Source organism: Nannobrachium achirus (genome assembly GCF_963921795.1).
Source record: "Nannobrachium achirus genome assembly, chromosome: 18".
NCBI classification, from domain to species: Eukaryota; Metazoa; Chordata; class Actinopteri; order Myctophiformes; family Myctophidae; genus Nannobrachium; species Nannobrachium achirus.
Window position 1 is genome coordinate 17,872,934 of NC_137825.1, and position 14,251 is coordinate 17,887,184.

The following is a 14,251-nucleotide window of genomic DNA, read 5'->3' on the forward strand; positions in this document are numbered from 1 at the left end:
ACTTTAGTCTGCTCTTTTTCCCCCTCTACACCAAACCATTTGCCAAAAATAGCTGATCTACAAGCTCACAACGGCGTTGTGAGCTTGTAGATCGTCTATTTTTGGCTAAAGTTCTCAGAATATGGACGCTAGGGTTCAAATCGTTAATATAAAAAAGGAGAAAAAGGTTTCTATCACACAAAGATTTGGAGGACCCCCTGTAGTAACTCTGAGGACCCCTTAGGGCCCTTGTTGAAGACCCGATTCGGTTACATCACATTTGGAACCACATTTCACCGAAAATAGCAGATGTATGTAAGAGAGTTTCATGTTTTGTTCTACAACTTAAAGTGCACATATTCATTTCCATTGTGTCTTCAAAAAGTGTGTCTCGCTGAATCGCTGAATCTCAAAAGCTTTTAGAGTACATTAGCTTAACTTATCTAAAACCCGGTGCAACGATTCAACTGGAAAAAAACTAAAAGATTAGATCAGAGCTAGGGAACAGGACTTACTGAGAGGGAATGTAAACAGTAATATGTAGGGGTGTAACGATATAGTAACTGCATCGAAATAGCGTTTTTAACTTAAAAAATAGAAGTATATCGAAATGAAAACAGCTAAAATCGAATCATATCGTTTTATTTTGTATCGTATCGTATCGGCAGTGCAAAGAATTGATTGTATCGATACTACCTACTTGTGCATTGTATTTAGCATTTTTAAGAAGAAAAAATAAAAAGGAGGGGTTTAATTACTTTTCCTTTCCATAGCTACACTGGTCTATTGATAAATGTGTGTAATCTCTGGGTTCATGTCAAGGTGCTGGTTTGTCGATATACAATGTCCATGTATTTGGCAGATAATCACTGCGTTTACTTATTTATATCCATAATAATACATGTTTCACTTAAAAACCTGCACTATCCACACCTTTCACACAGATTTAATTTCTTTGCTAAATAGTTACTATATCGATTTTAAATCATTGAATCGAATCGTATCGTATCGCAATGAATTAACCAATATCGTCCATGTATCGTATCGTCAACCATGTATCGTGACATGTATCGAATCGCTATTAAAATGTATCGTTACACCCCTAGTAATATGTTATACAGTATAGCGCACGCGTGTGTGTGTGTGTGTGTGTGTGTGTGTGCGTGCACGTGTGTGGTGTGGGTTCTTGTGTGTGTTTATACATTTTTGTGTCCGTCTATCCACATGTAACTATGTGTGTGTGGCTGTCTGGGTATTTGTATTGTGTACAACTGTGTGTTTCTTTGTACAGTATTATGTCGCTGTCGTGCGAAACATAACGTCCTCTCTTGTATGATGAAGTAGAGCTGTCATTTCCTTTTCAAGAAAACATTTAGATGAATTTTCAGGATTGAAAACCAGCAATATTAACAGATCTACAAGCTCAGAACACGTCACTGCATGCAGTGTTTGAGCTTGCAGATCTGCTACTTTTGATGTTTTTGTGACGCTGAAAAAAACCCAAAGTTTAAATATGGAGATTAGAGGTTTCTGCCCTTCAGCAACGATACAATATACAGCAGGGGTCTTCAACAGTTTTCAGGCCAAGGATCCCTTAGTTGAGAGAGAGATGAAACAGGGATCCCCACAACAGATACGGTGGTTTTGTTTGACAGCACAATCATCAGCATATTTTGGATTCGTGTCAATTTGTCTTTGCAGTTATTTAACCACTTGAACTGTCAATACTTATTAAACTTGACCTTCCACTCTGTACTTAGTCTGCTCTTTTCCCCCTCTTTGCCAAAATAGCTGATCTACAAGCTGAGCCTGTAGATCTGCTATTTTTGGCTAAAGTTATCAGAATATGGACACTAGGGTTGAAGTGGTTATATAAAAAAGGGAACAGAACTAGTTTCTATCACAAAAAGATTTGGAGGCCCCCCTGTAGTAACTCTGGGGACCCCCTAGGGCAGGAGTTTTCAAAGTGGGTGACGGGGCACCCTGGGGTGCCGCAAGATAATTTGATAATATTTGAAATGTATTTGGACATTTAAAAATACATTTAGTATCATTTTAAACTTGAAGTGCAAAGTTATTTTCAGTCAGTTCTAACCAAAATGGCTATTATCTCGCTTTCCTTGCAACATAATCGCTAAAATATGCTATAAATATAGGTGCTGGGAGTGAAAATTAGGAATATAATAATGTAGGGGTGCCTCGGATGAAAGAAATATTTATAGAGGTGCCCCGAGCCAAAAAAAGTTTGGGAACCCCTGCCCTAGGGGTCCCGGACCCCCTGTTGAAGACCCCTGCAGTATAGGGTATAAGGTGTCATCTCTCCTCCACCTTGCAGACGGCGGCCTGTATGATGGCGTCGAAGCCTCCCTCGGGTGCGTCTCGGTTCCGGGACACCATCTGTTTCTTCACCTCCTCGGAGAAGCGGCCCACCTCCTCCGTCAGGGACAGCACGTGTTTGTAGCCAAACTGCGGCAGGCAGGTGGTGTTGATGCTGTCAATCAAAGACACACCTGTCAGTCCATCCATATATATATGTCACAGGTTTTTTTTTAGTTTCAGTGAAATTGAGAACAGGAGCGCTTGTCGTGCGGCGCGGGGCGGAAACAAGCTGTCGCATTGATCCACAACAACAACAACGACAACGTAGCGTCGGCAGGAATGATAGCGCCTCACCCCACGGAGGTTAGGGTTAGGGTTAGGCATAGTTTTACAGAGGTTAAGGTTAGGTTTAGGGTTAGAGTTAGGCATAGTAAGTTAATAGCTAAACACAGCCGAGCTGGGCTAGTAGATAAACAACGAAAGAGGTGTCGCAAACGAGTGACGTCAGTGACTACACAAGTGAATGGCTGTTGTCGCCATCTCATGGTGAATACGCAGAATTACACAGGTGCGCTGATAAGAGACTATCAAAGTGAATTGATCCAGGTGGTGTTAGGGGTGTGTGGTGAACGACAAAACGAGCGCTTTTACCCCAATCTCACTGAGTTACCCAAACTGACTGTAACATATATATACTGTATATTAAGGCTGGGCAATATATCGAAAATGTATCGATATCGAGGTATCAACATGCAAGGTATACGTATCGATAAAGATGGCTTGAAATGAGCATTTAGGGGTTCAAGTCAGTGTCTTGCTCAAGGACACTTCGACACTAACCCAGGGGGAACCTGAGATCCACCCGGGAACCGGCTCCTCCAATGAGTGCAGGGGGTGGGGGTGGGTCTAACGAATATCCAATCCGCGCAGCAGTTGAAACGATTACATTTCAGGAAGAGCACACACACACACCAGGCAGCAGTGGCACACACACATACACACAGGCTGATTTCACCAAGCTGTTGATTACATGTTTCTGATCGCCGCGCTCGCGGCCACGCGTGTGCGCGATCGCTCACACACAGAAACACACGCAATGTTTGTTGCCATTGCGTGTGCTAATGGCTAGCAATGTTGTGCGCACAGATGAAGCCCACAAGTAGGCGGATCGGCTGATCTCTGGTGATTGGTTTAGGGGAAGTCAAAGTCCCTCCCACCTGTAAATCGTTCAGACAGGGAACAACAATGTCAGACTCAAGCGTCAGCCGAGTCTGAAATCAGGCTAAGCCACTGCCACTCTGTACTCCAGAATAGCCGTCCTACTGTACCTTAACTTTCCGTTCCTCTGTATGTGAGCTCAGCAGAATGCTGCACGTGAGCCACGATGAGAGGAGCCTTAAATCACACCGAAAAACCCAAACAGAGACAAGCCAAAGCCTGGAGGGGCGGAGGCTAGGCAGCGGTTGGCTCATTAGGACTCCGAAGCTTGTGTGTGTGTGTGTGTGTGTGTGTGTGTGTGTGTGTGTGTGTGTGTGTGTGTGTGTGTGTGTGTGTGTGTGTGTGTGTGTGTGTGTGTGTGTGTGTGTGTGTGTTTGTGTGTGTGTGTGTGTGGATTACCTGCTGCACTGACTCAGAGCAGCTGAGTCGGCGCAGTCCAAACGGCCGTAAAGCCTTTAACGAGCGCTCTGACTGAACCTACGACGGCCCAGGGATGTCACACCAAATCCCGGGCCCTGGGTGCTTTAACTGCTGAAAAATAGCAGATATGCAAGCTCGCAGCGCGGCTTGTAGATCTGCTATTTTTGAAAAATCGTGAACATTCTTTGAATAGTTAAAATCCTTCTAAGGTTTTTCGAAAAAACCTATGTTTCTATGTCAATGGTGCTCAAATCTTTTCATGTGAAGAATTATATATATTTGGCCACGGACCCCCATCTCAAAATATTTAGTTCCAGGGACCCCCCAGAAGCATAATTTGAGTTACAAATGTTCACTTAAAAATACATCAGAGATCATCATTCATCAGAGATTTCCACACATTTTCACGACTTATAAAAAAATAGCTAAAGTATAAAATAATTCCAGGCCCCTCCACCTTGGGCCCTAGTAACTCAGTCCCACTTCCCCCCCACCCCTTGTGATGCCCCTGACGACGGCTTCCCAACAAACACCAAGCAGCGTTTAACTGGTGCCCTCCGCCATATGACATCAGCCACGCTGCACAACGAGGTCACTTCCTCCTCCCAGGATCTGAACGGCCACCCAAACCTCGTCTGTTAACGGTGGTTCTCAATCTTTTGAATTTCAAAGACAGACAGTTTCATGTAGAAATTAGCCCACCTATTTGGTATGTTTTTTGGTCTCTTTGTGACCCTATAGTTTACACTACAGTATAAAACCAATGTTAATTTAACTCTTGACAGTGTGGAACCGAATGGACCCGTTTTGGGGTCCATTTGGTTTAAGGTGACCCAAACCAAAGTTCTCATCTCATGTGTACGGTCAGTCAGAGTTACACAGACCTGTCATAGTCGATTTGGACCCCTGTTGGTCCCAGGTGGGAACCGATGTTGAGAAACAACGGTCTATTTCAGGGGTCTTCAACGATTTCAGGACCTCTTAGTTGATAGAGAGATGAAACAGGGACCCCCCCACAACCTTTTCATAGATTCCATAAAGTTTCATCGTTTGACAGCACAATCATCAGTGTATTTTGGATTTGTGTAAATTTGTGTTTTCAGAACCAGCTTGTAGATCTGCTATTTTTGGCTCAGAATATGGACACTAGGGTTCAAGTGGTTATTATAAAAAAGGAGACCCTCTGTCTATTTCATGAACTAGAAATGGCTTCTGGTTCTTATAGGGGCCCGGCATTCATCAGCTGAACTCGAGTCGGCTGTCACAGCGAGAACAACCATTTTGGATTAATGTGAGAAATTACTTTGGTCAGAACATCTGAGGTTCATGATTTTCACATTTTATAACATTATGACAGTAAAGAAAAACATTCAACCACATGCTTGCATGAGCCAGACGGAGCTAACCAGAGAGATTAACGAGACAATAAAGAGAGAGAGAGAGGCAGTCCTGGGTGAGGAAACATGATGAGCCAACAGTGACTGATGTGTTTGTGCCAACAGATGCCGACGTTAATATGCTGCAGATGTCAACGTGATTCACCGGGAAGTGGACGATGTTTCGGCGGATAACATTTACCACCACAGTGATCGGGCGCCCCCACATTTAAGGACCACACCACTGTCAAGTCATTGGCTATTTGACCATTATACATACGGTAGCCATAAATTATAACTCCTGGGAGAGGACTTTTATTTTGAAGACGTTATCTCTCTACAAGAGTTATAACGGCGAGCGGGGACGCCCTTGTTGGCAGAGGCCTTCCGTCCATTTTCTGCTCCAAACATGTACAAATGCAATATATACATGTAAGGTGCTCACCGCATTGTCGAAACTGTTTTCTACCGACCCGCCAACTCCAAAAGACATATATTCAAAGATTTTCACACATTTTCACGACTTTTCAAAAATAGCAGATCTACAAGCTCGCAGCGCGGCACTCGGTGCCGCGCTGTGAGCTTGTATATCTGCTATTTTTCACTGGTTAAAACATTCAATAATTCTAGGCCGAAATGGGTTTTTAAATACCTGTAACAGGGGTTCCTGACGGCCTCCTCGGGGGAGATGTACATGTAGGGCGACAGGGGCTTGTCGACGAACGCCCCGAAGCCCATGCGCAGGTTGCTGGTGGTGCGGTTCATGGCCTCGGCCAGGGCTCGGCCCAGGGTCCGCAGGCGGAACAGGTCGTCCTTCATGGAGAAGGACAGGTCCATGAGGTAGTAGAGGTCCACGGGGTAGTCCTCCACCTGACGCACCTTCACCGTGAAGCGCTTGGCGTCATCTGGTCACACGGTCAAGGGCGTCACAAGGGGGAGGAGGAAAAGTGGGACTGAGTTACTACTAGGGCCCAAGGTGGAGGGGCCTGGAATTATATTTTATACTTTAACTGTTGAAAAATAGCAGATATACAAGCTCACAGCGGTGCCGCGCTGCGAGCTTGAATATATCTGCTATTTTTGAAAAGTCGTGAGAATGTGTGCAAATCTTTGAATATATGTATTTTTTTAAGCGAACATTTCAAATTTTGCTTCTGGGGGGTCCCTGGAACATATGATTTTGGGGCTCCTTCACATGAAAACGTTTGAGCACCATGCACTGACATAGAATATTCAAAAAACATTCAAAAAACCTTAGAAAGATTTGAAACATTCAAAGACTTGCACAAATGTTCAGGATTTTTCAAAAATAGCAGATCTACAAGCTCGCAGCACGGCACTCGCGCTGTGAGCTTGTAGATCTGCTATTTTTCAATAGTTAAAGGTGATAGATACACCATGAAATTTCACTTTTCCTATTTTAAAACCTTTTTTTAGGGTCCCACTAGCACCTTCTATCCTCACAAAGTCCCAAAGCTGTTCAGGCCAAAGGTGGTACTGCAGCTGAAAATGCTCTGAGAGCCATTCAAAATGAGAGAGGCTCTCTATTCAGGAGTGGTAATTTAGCCTCAAACCTTTTGAAAAACGTTTTTGGGACATAAACAATATGACATAAATACTTTTTAAATGCACGGTGTATCACCTTTAAAGCACAAAATAATGCGTTCCCAGTCTAAATGGGTTAAACCCCCTCCCCCTATGAAGAACATTCATGGGGGGCCTGCGGTGAATCCTTGTACCCAGGGCCCAGAAACACAAAAAGGGGTCAAAGTACAGTTGTAGTCCAGTTACTAGAGAGGTATAGACCAGTGGTTCCCAAACATTTTAGCTCCAGACCCAAAACAGAAACGAGACATTTTCCCAGGACCCAAACTAGTGACAACAGCAGATCTACAAGCTTTTTTTTTATGTTTTAAAATAATAATAAAATAAACCAAAACGAAAAATTAAGGACCCATAAAAATCTGTCCACGACCCACAAATGGGTCCCGACCCAGTGTTTGGGAACCAGTGGTATAGACCAGTGGTTTTCAAGCTGTTGGTCGGGACCCCCAGGGGGGTCTACAAATTATTTTGGGGGGTCCCCAGATGATTAACTTAATGTTCAACATTGTTTTCTCACTCAACAGTAAACAAATCAACATAAAGTTTAGGTTTATAGAGGGTATCTGCACATTTCTAAAGTGACAATTTATGGACTTTTTAATACCTCTAAAATGACAAATTAAACATTGGCCAAGTATACAAAATGTAATTCCTCAACTCTTAAGCTGGTTGCACACTGCACAGTGTGTTTTCATTGCGTTTTGGAAATCCGAAATCCGGAGGCCAGGGAGAGAGGAAAGAGAGAGAGAGCAAGGGACTCAGTAGCAACATTTGCAAAAATTGGAAAAAAATCAACCCTGGTCCGAAAATAAATACGAAACGGGCGGCAGTGTGCAAACATGATTGACATAAGGTAAAGTTGATTTTTTTTTTATTTACGTGTTCCGAAATTCACTCCGATATTCGGCCTGAAAAACGCAGCAGTGTGCAAAGAACCTTAGTGCTCGTCAGGGTGGGGGGATCCCCAGTTAAAATATGATTATTTTGGGGGTCGCTGCCTGAAAAGGTTGAGAACCAGTGGTATAGACGGTGTTGTAGCCCCACCTGGTCTCAGGGTGATGTGGAGCCTCTGAGGCTGGATCTGGGTGACGTCTGCCGTGGCCCCCGCCGCCTTGTTGCTGAGGGGCCGGTCCTCCAGGACCTGCAGCCTGCTGGTGGGGGACTCCAGCGCCATGGGAGAGCAGCCTGCCGCCAGGAGCTTGCTCCGCAGGTCACAGCGGGACGAGCCGGCCACCCCATGGCCAAAGTCCTTAATGGAGACAGCCAAGGAAGTGGTCAGTCAGTACTATAAAACATCTCACACCAGCGACTTGTGTACTTATATTTTCGGTTGCTAAATCTTTCTTCATTCATTTGCTGTTCCATCTATTTCATATTGTGGGCAGCTTTCATGGCTCAGTTTCCCCTCTGAGATCAATAAACTAAACTAAAACACCATGTTACATGTAGGAATATACAGTATCTTTCTTGTGCAGTAAAGTACTTTAAAGCTTCACAGAGCTTTATTATATGGGTAAAACGGACCATGTTAAAATCTTTTTGGATAATTTAAGCAACATTTGTGAACAGAACACTCTTCACCATGACACTAGATAACTCAAGCCTGATTTATAACTTCATCGTAGACTGTGTGTCTTGTGCTAAAAACCAGCACATCTACAACGCATTCATAACGTGTTGCATTGTGCTGCATGCAGTATACTGTAGCAAACAAGCAGAATTTGACAAATCAAATTAGGTTTACGTATAAAGTGGCTTTATTTACGCAGTGGCCAATTTGCTCTGACATCACAGTCATGGTAGGAAACCCCACCCTGAGTGCAACATACATGATGTTGGAACAACAAAGGTTCAGGAGAATAGACCACACCGGATAACCACCTTCTCTCTTCCCTAATCATCTCCAATCTAACCTGCTTTTCTCCTCCCCACCTCGCTTGCTACAGGTCTAACTGATAACACCTCCTCCCTTATCTCCTCCTACCAGGTTAATCAAGCGCTGTATTTAAACCTGGCCGTGCTCACAGCACTTCCCTGCTCAGTTTCTCGCATGCAGAGGGACTCGCAACAAGTACAAACTCGCGTCTAAACAGACACTTGTACAAATCGCGTCTAGAAAGACAAAGTACACACGTACAAATCTACGATTAAACAAACAGACAACTTGCTCACAAACAAGTATAACTTCGCGTCTAAATAGTGAAGTCTACTCGTCTCATTGACACCATCGTCGTTCTCCATAAGCATGGAAGAACCCATGGACCTGCTCGCCTCAGAAGACGAGATCCCCCCCACGGCAGATCGCAGGCAGGTTTTGGACAGGCAGAGAAACGTCACCGCCGCCACAACCACGCCACCGCCACCACCGGCTTCCCAGCGCTCCACCCACAGCCCCGTTGCCACCCGCCGGCACCGGCCCCTACTCAAGCACACGATCTGCCACCTCCGTGCCACGCTCCAGGTCAGTCAATCGGTCCTCCACTAGCCATTAATGATTGGACCGTACGTGGCTTACAGAATGCCCTGACTAGCCGTAACATAGTATTTCCCCGTACCGCATCTAAGCCCGTCCTTTATGAATTGTTTTGTACGGCTATGTGTTGCCCCTCCACGCCTGGTCCGTCGCGCAATGATGATGCGGGACCTAGAGGCGCGTCAGAGGGAAGCCCCGGGGAATCCCAGTCACGACACACTCCCCCTCCCCCCCCCCCCCTCCTCCCAGAAAACGCGCTCGTAAAACCACCCCAGCTCGCGTGTCCTCCCCCATTGTTACCACCACAGCCACTACTATCGCCACCCCATCAGTAACTACTACAGTGATTCCACCATCACCATCCACATATGCCAATCCACTGCTTCACTTGCTTGCTTTGTATGCACAAAACCCTGGCCAATCATCCACCATCCCACCCCAGGCTAATCAAACCCTCATCCCACCTAATCAAATTCTAGCACCCCCCCACCCCCCCCACCCCTCTCACAACCAAACAATGTTTCAACCCACACAGGGCCAAACAGCCCCCCCCCACCCCCCCCCCTCTCACAACCAAGCAATGATACAATCCACACAGGGCCAAACAGCCCCCCCTCCCCCCCCCACGGCCAATCAGCTCCCACACACCCTACCACAGGCTCCATTTCCCATCCTCCGCCTTCCTGCCACGGCCAACCAGGCCGCCCACCTCAACCCACAGATCCAAATGCCCCTCCCCCTCCCATCCATGTATAACCAAGGCCCAGGTCCAAATGCCCCTCCCCCTCCCCTCCACGTATAACCAAGCCACCTTTCCTCCCATACCCATGCAGTCTGCTCTGCCCCTCCCTTCCCAGCCATTCTACCAACCCATAGCCCAGGCTCAAGTCCACACCCCCCATACCTCAATTCACATATTCTCTCTCCACAGCCCTGCCTGTACCCGTACCCCCGTCGGCCATCTCCGCCAACCCGATGCCGGTGTCAAACACCCTTCGCCACCAGATCCTCCAGGGTATGGACGTGGATTTAGCCGCACTAATCAAACCCTCTGCTTTTTCCCACCAGGCCAGGACCGTAGACTGCGGAGGGGTGTCCATCACCCTCCGCGATCTCAATTCCTCCTCTAACCCCACCATTCTCTCCCCCACAGAGTTTGCCCTGGCTTTCTCCCTCTACCGGAACGTCATTTGTTCCGTTTTCCCCCACCGCAGGCAGGAGCTGAATGATTATTTGCAGATAATCATCGACCTAGCCTTACGCTTCCCGGGGGCCCTCTTTTATCACTACCACAGGCAGTTCGCAGCGACGGCGGCAGCTCGACTCCAGCAGTCAAACCAGCTGACCTACTGGGGCGCACTGGACTCCGAGATGTACTGCCGGCTCTTTGCCGGCAGAACTGCCGTCGCCTGCGAACTGTGCAGCTGCCCGGCCCACCCCACCTCAGCTTGCGTCCTCGCCACCTCCCGCCCCACAGCCCCCACTTCATCCACCCGGCCATCGTCCCACCAGGTACCACAGACCCACACACAATTCCCACAGCCCATGACCCCCCCAGCTAGGTCCCCAACCCAAAGTCCCACCACCTCCCCAGCCTCCTCCCAGGACAGGGACCGTCGAGGCCGCCCCGTGCTCTTCGTCGGGTCAAAAATGCTGTGCAACAATTTTAATGACCAGGGCTGTAAATCGTCCGCATGTAAATTGTTGCACGCGTGCTCCTCTTGCGGCGGAGCCCATTCCCTTGTCGCATGCCCCCACACAACCCCACCAAAACCCTTAAGCAGCCGACGAACGGAGCACTATTCATTGTAGCGGCTTCCCTTGGGGTTCAGAATGGACCAGCCGCTCTGTCCTCATCCACTCAGTCAACCAAACCACCGTAGAGATAATTAACAAGGCAGTTCCTCCTCACTCCCCATTCACACGTACATTCGCTCTAATGCCCACGACCTCCGCCAAGCTCACTCAGTGCTCGTCCATAAATCACGGCTCCTTTTTGGGGACTCTGTTCGGGCCCAGCCATAAGCTGTCCAGAGACAAGCCGTCCAGACACAGGCTGTCCAGAGCCCCAGAGCCAAACTACCCAGGGCTCGTGCTTAACTCACTGGGTTCATTCCACCATCCATCAAACCATTCACTCCTCTCCAACCCAGCCAATCCCCCCATCCACAACAGCAACCATTCACTCACTACAGTCACGGCGTTCCGCCGCCGTCCTGTCACCTAAGCAAAGGCGTTTCCGCCTTCTCCCTGTCACCCAAGCAAAGGCGTTCCGCCTTCCCCTCGTCTAAGCAAAGGCGTTCCGCCTTCCCCTCGACTAAGCCAAGGCGCTCGCCGACCTTCCTGTCACCTAACCAAAGCGTTGTCGCCGCTTTACTTAGCAGGTGTTGTTGCCACCTTCCTGTCACCTAACCAAAGCGTTGTCGCCGCTTTACTTAGCAGGTGTTGTTGCCACCTTCCTGTCCCGAGGCACCTCCCTGGCCTCTTCTTTTCCCCATTCTACCTCCAAACGTATTTCCATGCCTCCATGTTCTCCAAATACATTTTAATAAATACAACCCAAGTGTGTCTCTGTTTGATGGTGTGGTCTTTACTAGTGAAATGATGTTGGAACAACAAAGGTTCAGGAGAATAGACCACACCGGATAACCACCTTCTCTCTTCCCTAATCATCTCCAATCTAACCTGCTTTTCTCCTCCCCACCTCGCTTGCTACAGGTCTAACTGATAACACCTCCTCCCTTATCTCCTCCTACCAGGTTAATCAAGCGCTGTATTTAAACCTGGCCGTGCTCACAGCACTTCCCTGCTCAGTTTCTCGCATCCCGCCTCCACCCCATTCTCCTCCCTATCTACAGTAACTAACCTTCTCACGCATCCTTCTCAGATAACTAACATTCATTTGCATCCTTCCACAGATACCAGTTCCAAAAGGGGGGACTCTGTTCGGGCCCAGCCATAAGCTGTCCAGAGACAAGCCGTCCAGACACAGGCTGTCCAGAGCCCCAGAGCCAAACTACCCAGGGCTCGTGCTTAACTCACTGGGTTCATTCCACCATCCATCAAACCATTCACTCCTCTCCAACCCAGCCAATCCCCCCATCCACAACAGCAACCATTCACTCACTACAGTCACAGCGTTCCGCCGCCGTCCTGTCACCTAAGCAAAGGCGTTTCCGCCTTCTCCCTGTCACCCAAGCAAAGGCGTTCCGCCTTCCCCTCGTCTAAGCAAAGGCGTTCCGCCTTCCCCTCGACTAAGCCAAGGCGCTCGCCGACCTTCCTGTCACCTAACCAAAGCGTTGTCGCCGCTTTACTTAGCAGGTGTTGTTGCCACCTTCCTGTCACCTAACCAAAGCGTTGTCGCCGCTTTACTTAGCAGGTGTTGTTGCCACCTTCCTGTCCCGAGGCACCTCCCTGGCCTCTTCTTTTCCCCATTCTACCTCCAAACGTATTTCCATGCCTCCATGTTCTCCAAATACATTTTAATAAATACAACCCAAGTGTGTCTCTGTTTGATGGTGTGGTCTTTACTAGTGAAAGTACAATTAAAGTAAGGAAGGACACACTAAATAAATGTGACTCTTAAAGTGTAAAAAAATTAACTGTAGTGGAATGGGGACAAACATATTTCTATTAATTCTTCTCTAAGTATTCCTTTCTTCTGCAGGACAATGCTACAGACAATCTGTGCACTATTGCTATGTACTGTAGGCAGTTTTGGTTGGCTATAAATGTACGCCCACCCCACCTGTACCTCCAGACATAGATAAATAAGCAAATAAAGTGAAGAGGAAAAAGACTTCCCGAATTAAAACAGGATTTCAAAGGAGAAAATAGCCTATCCATTCCCTGCAAGCCAAATGACGTCATGATGACGTTATGATAACATCCTCCGGTGACTCCGGTGACGTTCAGAACTTGGCCAGATCACAGCCCATATGGAGATGATCTTGACGTGTTACCAGGATGTCATATGGACTTTTTTGTTTGACAGGATTATTGTTATTGTTTGTAATGTTAGTTGAAATATGAGCACATAAGGTTATATTCTGGGACATATCTGACTAGTTATGATATTTATCTGGCCTCGATCGGACCCTCTCTGATGAATCCAGGACGTCCATTTTCGTGGGCAGGATTTATGTTGGTTGAAATCAGAGAGAGAGATCTGACTAGTCATGGTTTGACTTGATCTGGCCCCAATCGAGACGTCACTGATTGGTCCAGGTCCTGACCGTGCTTGCTGGGATTACTGGAGGACAGTTGCACATGTTTTTTAATCAGAGAAGCTAAGCAATCCAGACCTAGTCAAGCAAAAGTGTAAGACAGGGGTCTTCAATGTTTTCAGGCCAAGGACCCCTTAGCTGAGAGAGAGATGAAGCAGGGACCCCCTATACATGTTGTATAAAGCTGCGTTGCAGATTTTCATCGATTTCATATTTTTTTCCCCAGATGACATTGAAGTGACAATTTAAGGAGGACTTTTAAGACGTTTTTTATGTCGGGGGGGCCTCGGCCTGAAAAGGTTGAGAACCATCATGACATCATGACCTCAAGCACGACTTGACTCTGACTAGACTTCAACTAAAAGAAACAAGCGTTCCAAATATGCAGTAAAGAATGCAGATGTCTGCCACATAATTGTACAGAAACTCATCTGCTGTATATTAGAACAAACAGTCACAAGGAAGTGTTTAATATGTAATTTACAAGTACAAACTAATGCTATTAGTTCAAAATATACAGTAGATGACAATGATGATAAATACGGTACTTATTTGTGAGTGCTGATGTCTTCCTTTTTTATTTTTGTGCATACAAGTCTGAACCAAACTACTGTATAGTCTCACGCCAAACAATG

At 46.8% G+C, this 14,251-nt stretch overlaps 1 protein-coding gene across 1 annotated transcript in view; it reads right to left on the reverse strand.

The window, feature by feature from the left end:
- Nucleotides 1-8,143, reverse strand: part of LOC308302760 (integrin beta-3-like) — a 44,827-nt gene extending 36,684 nt beyond the window's left edge. The window contains exons 1-3 of the mRNA XM_080747051.1: nucleotides 7,962-8,143; nucleotides 5,965-6,217; nucleotides 2,308-2,470 (exon numbers count right to left, since the gene is read on the reverse strand). Of these exons, the coding sequence (XP_080603177.1) occupies nucleotides 2,308-2,470; nucleotides 5,965-6,217; nucleotides 7,962-8,091 (546 nt within the window). The 5' untranslated portion in view covers nucleotides 8,092-8,143. The remainder of the gene's footprint in view (nucleotides 1-2,307; nucleotides 2,471-5,964; nucleotides 6,218-7,961) is intronic.
- Nucleotides 8,144-14,251: the final 6,108 nt, after the last annotated feature.